Source organism: Zosterops lateralis (genome assembly GCF_965231275.1).
Source record: "Zosterops lateralis genome assembly, chromosome: 3".
Taxonomy (NCBI): domain Eukaryota; kingdom Metazoa; phylum Chordata; class Aves; order Passeriformes; family Zosteropidae; genus Zosterops; species Zosterops lateralis.
The window spans coordinates 24,252,379-24,263,367 of record NC_139764.1 but is presented as its reverse complement, the minus strand read 5'-3'; the positions used below and the strand labels follow the sequence as shown (position 1 = coordinate 24,263,367).

At 37.3% G+C, this 10,989-nt stretch overlaps 1 protein-coding gene across 1 annotated transcript in view; it reads right to left on the bottom strand.

Annotated features, from left to right (window-relative positions):
• Nucleotides 1-829: 829 nt before the first annotated feature.
• Nucleotides 830-10,989, bottom strand: part of MTA3 (metastasis associated 1 family member 3) — a 130,530-nt gene continuing 120,370 nt past the window's right edge. The window contains exon 19 of the mRNA XM_083858405.1: nucleotides 830-1,059. Coding sequence (XP_083714531.1) covers nucleotides 924-1,059 — 136 coding nt within the window. The 3' untranslated portion in view covers nucleotides 830-923. The remainder of the gene's footprint in view (nucleotides 1,060-10,989) is intronic.

Genomic DNA, 10,989 nt, shown 5'->3' with positions numbered 1-10,989 from the left:
GGCACATCATCTCTCCATGGTAAGTATCCATCTGTAGCCTTACATTTATGAATTCAAAGCATTCTGCAAGACCTCTTTTTATCCAGACATATAAAAATGTAGAAATTATTTTGTGGAGAGACATTACAAATAGGAAACAATCTATTTCTTCATGTTTTCTGAGAATGGTGTTCTGCTGGTTTTCACTATTCAGAATAGGCTTCAAGAAATGCAAAGAATACCCAAAGAAATAGGAGGATGCTTTCAAATACAGATACAATGGGACCAGTTCCTACACATGCAACTAGTCCAGCTGGATGTTCACTGTCACACATAATATTTTCCAGGATTTGAACCAAATTTAATATGGCCAACATTTTCAATATTGGTCACTAATTATGGGCATTTCCCAATTTAGTCTAAGTTTCAGAACTGCTGAACAATACCTTGTCCTTGTGAACATTCAGTTTAGAAATTCAAATCCCAGGAGACTCAAGCAAATACTGAAAAAATATGAACACTCCAGGTTTGCAGTTCTGTTTGAAAATGCAACCCCTCAAGGCTAAATCCAGCTTTAAAGACACTGCAATAGTTTTTGAAAGCTTCATATTTTTTGCTGAGCCACTAGAAGGCATAAACAAATGTGATGGGTGGACTCTGCATCCATTCAGTGGGACCAGTGCAAACAGCCCCTCCCTGACCAGCCAACACTGATGTCTGGGAAGGGAGGGAATCCAGGATAGGCCTGTACAGCGAACCAGAAGAAGCCCTTGCAGAGATGAGGGAAAACAAGGGCTGCTGTTGGATCCTGTCCAGAACACAGAACCCAGCCACAATATGTCCACACAATGTGTCTGTCTTAGAGATATGGAAAGTTATTTTATGTCTGCATTCACAATTAAACATGATTTTGACATTATTATGGTGGTGATGCTGTTATATCTTCAGTATGTGATGGGTCCTGGCTCTGTTCGGGTCTGCCTATTGTTCATGAGAGACTTTGTCTTTGCAATGATTGGAGAACAAGGTGTTCTGGAAGCTCTTTTCAGCTGGGATCTGGTGAACTTCTTACGGATTTTTCTGTAAGAAGGGAAGGAGGAAAGGAGGGAAGAGAGAGAGACAACAGAAGAGATAAATCTCAGTCTGTAACAGAAGACTGCACAAAGACCCAATAACAAACATAACAGATACTCTTACCAGAGCAGGAAGGCTAGTTCATGGAAAAGAGACTTGCAGTCAACAAGTGTCAGCCCTGTCCACCAACTGAAGACTCAGAGTTGTCTGATAATGATTCATTGAAAAGCGAATTGGTGTTAGATAATACTTGAATAATAGTATTTAATTACATGAAATCTTGGGCCAGAATACCCAGGTAGTGAATCCTCATATGTGATATCAATACTGGAATGAAAGACCATAGAAGACAGGACCATGTTAGCACCCAATGAATGTGCTACCTCTGTAAAAGTGGGAGCAAATGTTGTCATTTACACTGTACCACTTCTGCAGATAACACATGACCCAGAGCTCTGGGCACTTTTACTAGTGCCATTCAGGTGCAGTAAATTCACTTTCATTTTTGACTTTCAGCTGATAAATGAAACATATTAACTCCAGGTGGCCATGCTCTTTGTATTGAAATCCTACATATCCAAGGATAGTTAATTTTGAAGCATAAATCCTTGCTATGTTTCAACTGCTCTGTCTCTTTACTATTATAAATCAATGACCACAATGCTGAGGGTATCCAGGGTATGGTATCAAAAAACCACATAAAAGACAGACCTGAACATTAGATGCTGCTGGAAAACGACCTATTTTCTGATTTTACTCAAGAATCCCAGTCTACATTTAGGTAGTTTTACAAATTACAGGGATTTTGAGCTGATGGAAATGAATTAAAGCAAACTGGGGCTTCTAATACTTAATGAGACCAGGCTTTCTAATTCAGACTTTTTGATTTGTAAAATGTGACCTACAAGCTACAGGGTGATGGGGTGCCTACCTGCATCAAGGCTCTGAGATGGTAACTCAAGGAGTGTTTTTTCCCTTTCATCTAAGTGGGCTGTTACCTCTGAAACTGAAAAATGGCGGCACATGACATTGAAAATACAAGATCAGCTGTAAATAAATTCTATTGAATTCCAAAATAACAATTTGCATGTTAAATTTCAAGTGCTATTTTGTTACCAGTTAGTTACAGGTTGAGTGTTCCCCAGGGATGTAAGTTTCCACGTTAACTAACCGAGCCACAGAAGAGACGATAAGGGGAAAATAAAAAACCAAACGTGCAAAAAGCAGAAGAATATACTCTGCTATTAGAGGTTAAAGGGATCTGAAAAATACATTTTGGTTAATATATTTTATAGGTTCACAGATGTATTCCCTTTTGAAAGAAGGATGTCTTCCTGTCCTGGAATACCAAATTAGGGTTTAGCACCATTCAGCAATAAGCACAACAGAAGAAAAGGAATCAGCAGAAAGTTAGGCTTCAGCTTTTCACACAGTCCCACTGAGAATAAAAAACTTACTGTTTGAGTATTCACTTTATATGGTCATCTTAAATAAAGCCAAAAAACATATTAAATTGATTGAAAATATACCTTCCAGAACAGTAAGACCATAGAAATGTAATCTCAGACTGGCAGAAATGTGTCTACCCAAAATAATGAGACAGGCAGGTTTTGTAGATTCCTGTGAATAGACAACAGCTATTACCCACACTGATTACTAATGGGGATCATCTCAGCAAAACCTTACAGAAGTGGATCCTTCTTGAGATATTTGTTTGCAAAACTTTGTATTTATTTACAGAAGGAATGAGGTCATTAATCATTTGAGAAACCCAAGGTTCAAATAATATCAGATAATCATTTACCCTTCTGAATTTTTAATGGGGTAATTTTATAAACTGCCAAGAGGTTCCTGCTTATGAAAGTAATTTGCAGCTGACATTACATGTAAGGACAGTAAAGGATTCGAGATTACAATAAGTCATTGTTTTTTATGGACAGTAAAGTAAAAGATATAGTTATTCCCATTAAACACTGGTTCAAAACCAGCACAAAGAAAGGCAGAGCAAAAAAGTCATCACATCATTATATCAAGCAAGCCACAGAGTCAATTCCTTGCTGAGTATAAATGACATTAGCTCTATGTGCTCTGTCAAAAAAGCCTAATCTGGTATGGACTCTGAAAAGGCAATCCAGCACTTCTGTTTAAACAGGATTGTGAAAATGCTTCCAGAAATTAGCTTTCTGGGATACAGCCTTACAGAAATAAAACTGGAAGAATGGAAATTTCCACTGACTACATTTCATGTTATATTTAAACAATCATTTCTCCAAAAGCCAAAACTGTTCTTTTTACTGCAAAAATTATAGAAGGTGAAGGGACTGGATTCTCTACACTGAAGAATTTAGCATCTAAATACAGTCTAGCTTTTTGAGAGGCATTCATCAGGTTTTATAATTCTGCAGAGTCATTTTAACACTTAAACATGCGGGTTGCAATAATAGCTGACAAAAGACAGGATATTCAAAGATAAAGTTGTTGTCACCCTTTCACTCATAGCACTTTGCCCTCCCCAAAGATTCACTGAACTAAGGGCAGAGTCAATTTTAATGCTCAATTTCCTGTCCCTCTTTCGGTTAATACCAGCCATATGTTTTAATTACATAAAGCTTTTATCTGGCAATGGCAATAAATGGCTTTAATATCTGTATCATTGGTAACATCCTTTGCAGCTGTTAGGACAGATTAATTGCCATTTTCCCTGTTTTGTTTTTTTGTTTCCTTTGACTTTAGTACTAGTTCTTGAAGCATGATGCAATACAGACTTGAAATGTAAATTCAAATGTATTTTAAAGCCTTTGTTTTTTATTACTAGCCTTCTTGAGACCAAAGGTATGAGAATGAGCTAAACATTTAACAGGGCATCAGGATATAAAGCCCACTGTGGTCATTTTTAAGTCAAATGTGATGCACTGGTGTAATGTAGAAATAATACATACTCTTTATGTCTGCATGACATTTCAATTAGTAACTGTAGATAAAGGTATACAAGATCCTTGGCACCTAGTCAGAGAAATATGGAAATGTACACAAGTCTTACTAAAGGTCTAGATGAAGATCTAATGTCTCTGTTCAAGTTTCTTACACAGACTGGAACCTCATGGGCTGAAATAACAATTAGGCTGTACAGGGCATTTATGCTGTGCTTAAATTTAATTGGGCGAGTCATAATTAACCAACCCTTTCTGAGGATCCAAGTGTGTTCCCTGTAACTCACCATCTGCTGAAGTGAAGCACAATCCTATATAATCCATTATGTCCAGATTTTTCAGGAATAGGATAACTGGGAGCAAAATTTCACATTTGCAAAAGCTGACTCAAAGTTCCCTTCTCTAACTCAGCCACACACTAAAACAGCATCAAATTTTAAACTTGAATAGAATAAAGAGAGGCCTCCAAGTGTTAGTCAAGAATGTGTTGTCAAGCCTTTTCTAGTAGGACTGGAAGGCATTGCCTGCTTTAAGGTTGTTGATATAGAGTGTTACTGTGCTATATATAAACTGTTGTGCATCCTTCTTGCCTCCTCTGCATTGGACTCAGAGTTGTGATGACTACACTGACTCTGGTCTAATCAGCTGTGCCAAAAGTACTTAGGAAGCTATATTAAATAAATACAAGTTATGGAAGAAGTTTCTACAGTGAAAGAAATTATTTGCATGCAGGACCCCACTGCTATTTCAACAGATGACAAACTTTGTTTTGAAAGAAACATTTTCCTAGGAAGAGGAAATGCCCTCAACACACATGTACTTGTGAGATGTCCGTAAGTCTTCTTAAATACCAAAGTCCAGAATGCTTTTGGTGCTCTGTCTCCACTAAAAATATGCTAATGGCAAACCTGGCTACAGAGTTTGAAGCTCAAGGACACAGTTTTGTTTTCCACACTCTCTCTAAATTAGTTTGGTATTTTTGCCTGAGTCTTTCTTAGACTGATGCCATTGGAGCAACAACCTCATATGTAAGAACTGGTGCTGGGGAAATGTATTGTTATCCAATTGCTGGTAGCACAAGGAACACCCCCAGGTCAGCAGCAGGCACAAAAAATTGATTTCCGGCAAAATCATAATTGAAATTCCATATAATCTCCCCTTTGGAGTGAAGTATTCTGCCATGACTTTCCAAGTGTAAACAGCAACATAAATGTTCTCAATGCATAAATACTGCCAACACTGGCAGAATTTTGTGTTCTGGCACAAACTGTGTGTGAAACTTGCAATCAGTCTTACCATAGAGCCATTCAGAAAGAAAACAAGTTGCTGCAGCTCCAGGGCAATATAAATTTTGTGCAATGTAAATTTTCAGTGCAAATTCAAGGCCACTTAGAAAAAACACAACTATTTAAAAGAACAACCATAATTCCTTGGTGGTTGTTAGATGCAATAATCACTTATTTCTCTGAGGGCTTCTTTTATCCAGAGGTACCTTTTAACTATGCAGTGGATTAAATTATAGGAGGGGGTACTATCTTAGAAAGCTGATAGGCTTTTTATTAATTTCAACAGGCTTTTAAACATAGTGAAAGGCAAAAATGTGTGTAGTGCTGCTTGCTGGAAGACAATTTAACTGGGCTGAAGCTGTAGGCACAGAACCTTAGAAACCTGATATGTTACTGACTGAAGAACTCACAGCACTTCCTACATTTCTACCTGTGTGCAAATGAGAAGTATTTTATTTAACTCTTTGGCTTGCTGCTTTAGATTTTTTTTTCCCCCTCAACACTTTCAGGATAAAGCTTTCCCATATTGCATTAAAATCTTAATCTAACCCCAACATAAGACAAACTAGTTAAAAATAGTTTTGGAAGGCAGAAATGGGTTGACACTGATACACCTTTTAGAAACAAGGGCCTTAGGAAATGTTAATTTATAAAAAACAAAATGGAAGACTTTAATAAGCATAGAACTATTGGAAAGCTGTTGCCATGAGCCACATAGTTGCATTATAAAACCCATACAGATGGCAGATAGAGTGATATAACCTTTATGAGATTATAGAGGTGCTGCTGTAGACACGCCAACATTATTTAAATGTTTTAAGAGCTTATCTTATTTTTCTCCTCCTAGCAAAGAAATGTTTTCCTTTGCTAGTGTTTATCATCCAATATTTTATCAATATTTATGGAGCAAGACTGTTCTCTACGAACAATAACTTTTAGACACACCAGTTAAATATGTAGGTTGCAATCTGACACAAATGACAGTGTCAGATCTTCCTAAGCAGCTTAAGATAATGTATTTTTTCAAGTACTTCATCACCTTAAGGGCTGCTCTGATATTTTGTGGTTCAATGCTACAGCTTATAGCTTCTATGTATATACAGAAGGCCATTAATAATGGGGTTGAAGCATTTTCTCTATTGGGAGGAAAAGTCCAGGTGAAGGGTTTAAAGTAGAGACTTCTCTGACTGTGTCATGCCTGACCTATTGTATGGCTCAAGCAACCTCTGTGTCACTTTGTACCTGCTACTGATTTAAATCAAAATCACCTTGGAGCAGAAAGCATCTCTTTATGTGCATTTCTAGAGTGCCTAGAACAAGTTGTTCTACTATTGAAATATCTACTATTGAAATTATTTCTATCCATTTTAACTGCAAACAACTGTCATGTCGTTTGGAGTAATCACCTAGTTCAATTGACTTTTCCATATTTTCATTTCCCCTGAAAATATTTCATTAATATTTGAAAGTGGTTTAGGAGAGAAAGAATTAAAGAAACATAAAGTCCTACTCTCAGCACCACTATTCATTTTTCAGCCAAACGCTGGAACTGAAAAAAACTTTTTAACCCCTAAGAGACATAAAGAGATGTTGTCATATATGCACTGGTCATCACATGATGAATAAATCTACATCCTAACAATCAGCAGTGAGATTATTCTTACAGTTCATCTGTGAACTTGGTATTTACAACACCAAGAGGCTAAGGTTACCTACTGCTGAGACAACAAAGGTTACACACCAGTTTGAGTGCAAGGTTGACTTCTCACAGAAGCCAGCAGCACAGAGAGACTACCAGGGGTAGGAAGAGTTCAAAACTCCCTTGATCTAGTTAGTAAGAATGATGGAGAGCACAGACTGAACATGGACTTGCTCTGTGTTTTGGGTGGAGCTTTGTGAGCTCAGCAGGGACAGCACCTCACACACAGCAGTGATGATGGCAGAGCCATGCACAGAGCCTCACAGAGTCCTTCCCTCAAGGAAGGGAGAAAAACCTGTCTTTGAATTCATGGCATTTCACCACTATCCAACTTTGTAGAGTGGAATAGAACGACTAAGTCCTAGCAAAGGAAGCTTGATGGAATGGGTAAAAAAGTAAATTATTCATACTCTTTGAAACAAAGCAATGGCTCAGGCTTCAACAGACTTGTAACCTGAGCTACAGGACAGCTGCTCTGCACTTTATCTGAAATTCATTAGCCTCCCTTAGTTACCTAAACCTGCAGAGGCTGCAAGGCAGGAAGTCTGCTTTATCCAATAAAGGGTTGCTTAACCTCTCCTCCCTGGGAAGTAACACACAAGATCACTGCAGATGTGTCACTACACCAGCACTCTGGGAATCCAGGGAGCCAGAAAGCCTTCCACAGCTCACAGGCACAAACACCAGCAGATTTCAAAGCAATTCCTTTATTCTTCCTAACTATATCAGCAGGGTGAGGATGAATTCCTACTCTATCAAGAGGAATTTTCAAAATCATCTATTTATTCTGCAGCAGGATGGTCATTCTGTATATTGATTAAACATCACCTGCTTTGAGATGAAAAATTTACCCACATGGCAGCATTTAATTTTTCCAGAGACAAGAAAGAAATTGGAGAGAAGGTGCATCAGAGTGAGCTGGCTAACAATGGAACACAAAGTTGCTTTCAACTACTCCCCAAACACCTTGGAAATTAATTCACAATTTCAGTATTATCCCAGACTCTAAGATGACAAAAAGGTACAGAACATACGACTTCTGTTTCTGGCCTTTGGCTACAAGCATTTAGTGCCATTCCCCAGCAACATTAAATATTGCATTGAAAACTTTCAAAAATATTTTGTCAACTAAATATGCTTATTTAAGTCCAAGATAACAAAAAGCTCCTTATTATAGTTTTCATAGAGAAAAAAAAAAAAAGAGACACTATACTTCTACAATACTATTAGTACTTTTCTGTCTTTTTTTTCTCCCTTACCTTGCTTGATTATTTCAGGGTATGCTTCATCTGAAGTTTTTGGCCTGAACACTGTGCTTCACAATATTACAGCTTATAATACTACACTGAGGCTCAAAAATATTGACAATATGCTTCCCTTTTATCAATTATGCATATACTTTTCCTGGAATAACGTATGTACAAATAGGGTATATTTGGAGGAGGTTCTTGGCATCCTGGGTACTTGCTATTAAGCAAGAGATGAAAAATAAAAATTATTCAGTCTTACCAGAAACAGTTGGAGAGCAAAAGTTCCCTCACAAGCCCATCCCCTGGGGCTCTACTTCACACCATCAATCTCTTGCATAATCAGCATTTCTCTACATACAGAAGCTCCAGAGCAGAACATGGATTAGAAATCTGTAATGTGGCATTGACAGAGGAAAGCTTTGCCACAGAATGACTTGATGTTAATTTCTAAGGTCGTTTTCATGTCAAAGGTTGAAGGTTTTTTAAATTTTTTAAAAATATTTATGTGATCAAAGTTCTATTGAAGTTCATTTTCTGCTACTCATCATGCTCTCCACATTTATGGCCAGCACTTTTCACATCAGTATCTCATGGTTCTTGTTGGACTGGCTGATTAAAAACTGCACAGCATCCTAAAGAGTAGGTGTGCACCAGTATTACTCAAGCTTACAGACAAAATGGTGGAGATAGAGAAAGGCTGAAATAAATTACTTGTCTGGTGTCTCACATCAAGCAAGAAGAAACCTTGGAATTTTAAAGTTTTGACCCGTGTTTTCTCCACAAGAAAAACACTTGAATAGTATTTTGCCAAGTAAATGTTTTAGCCTCTACCCATAGCACAAGTTACAAAAACAGCCAGTCAAGCCTCCTTAGATGTTTGACAAGAACTGTTAGTTATCTCTGTGATTGACTTTCACAGTTACAGTCAATATGTTCTCCATGGTATTTTATATTTAAAATGCCTATGTAGATACTTATGCAAGCTTTTTCACAAAAAAGAGACCAACTAGCACTTGTTTTTCCACAGCCTTACCTACATTTATGCCAGAGGGTCATGAGTTTTAAAAAACCCCAAATTATCAGGGAAAGAATCAAGAATGAATGATTAAATATACACACTGAAATATGGACTAAGTGAGAATTAAATCTCTATTTGAAATGAAGACTCTGGTAGAGGACAACTTTGAAATTAAATTAAGTGGGCAGTTCTGTGTGAATTTTAAGACTGTGAGGATCACTGACACTATATTTTTGAACATAATCACCATGGTACAATTTTATAATCTTTTTTGCTATTTAACTTTAGCTACAGTGTGTTCATCACAGGACTTGCATAGTTTCCCTGCCTACATGCACATTATTGCTGTGTATTTCTCTGCCTTCAGATGACATAATTCTTAACTCTGTGTCCAGCTTCTATGAGTTACTATTGCTCACAGAGCACAGAAATAATAAAAAGTGAAAAATATCTCTGAACAGCGATATTGCACAGTATTTGAGGATTGCAATCATCAATATCTAAGATCTAATGTGAGAAACTACCATGGTTTATGCATAGGAATGGTGAGATTAGAGTAATTTTAGCCCTAAGCTGATGTTACTCTAGCCTGGCTAGAAGTAACAATTGTATAATTAATGTTGTCTCTATCTTTTCTTTGATACTTAAATATGTTGGCCTGACACGTTTGCATTTTTATTTTGCTTTGTATGTTTCCCAAGGCTTTGACAGAGAAATTGGCTTTCCATACAAAGATGCTTATTTATAGAAAAATTTCTTCTTGTTCAAAACCAAATTGGTTTTAACTCCCACAATAAAAATGGCCAAATATTACAAGATGACACATTCCCACTGGGTATGTGGATTTAGGAAGAAGCTAAGCAGCAAGCTAACAAAAAGCTAAGCCCTAAAACATTCAGTTAAAACATTTGATAAAGAGGATTGGGCTCAGCTACATCAAATCCTCTGCGCAAACACAAAAGACATCTTCAGAAAAAAAAACCTTTTGAAACGGGCAACCATACTTCAGGAAGCTCAAAATTTGTCAAGAACCATAAGAAAATAGGTTAAAAGAACTGCACGGCATCTCAATCCAACATCAGACATTTAATGTGTATTGGGGGCTATGTGATATACTCTAGCTGATGGACTGAGATCAGGAATGGATTTAAGGGCTTTGCTGAACTGGGTCTGGAAGGTTCAGCAGAGAAAACAAGGTTTTTGGAAAATTCAAGTGCTTATACAGGAGCTTCTCCACCAACATGTTTAAGACAATCCTTAATGCATTTATTATCCCAGTATTTCATGTAAGTTGTTGAGGTTTTCTTTCCCTCACAAGTTTCCCAAGACAACAAAATATTACAAAAAGGCTCATTTTAGAAATTGTATTTCCCTTCCCAAATATAAGATTTTCTGGCTATTTCTGCACCTACTGTTTGAATGTGAAAGAACATTTATCAACAGCAGTGGAGAAGATTGCAAGTGGCTGAGTGATTCGTCTAAATGTACCTTTGTTTTTTAGCTGAGTCATGTGAATTAACCACATATAAGCTCTGACCCAAGATACAATTACAAAGCAAACTTTGGTATCTAAGCCCTCTGGAGAGGCAGCATATTTGAATATCTGCTCACAACAGGGCAGGATCATTTCACAAGAGCCAAAGGTGTGACTTTTCAGGCAGCACTAACTAGGTCATTTACAGCCATCTGTTCCTAGCCTCAGCCTCCCTGCGGTCATCACCAAAGCTGTGTGCTAACTAATTTTCACCTGCTA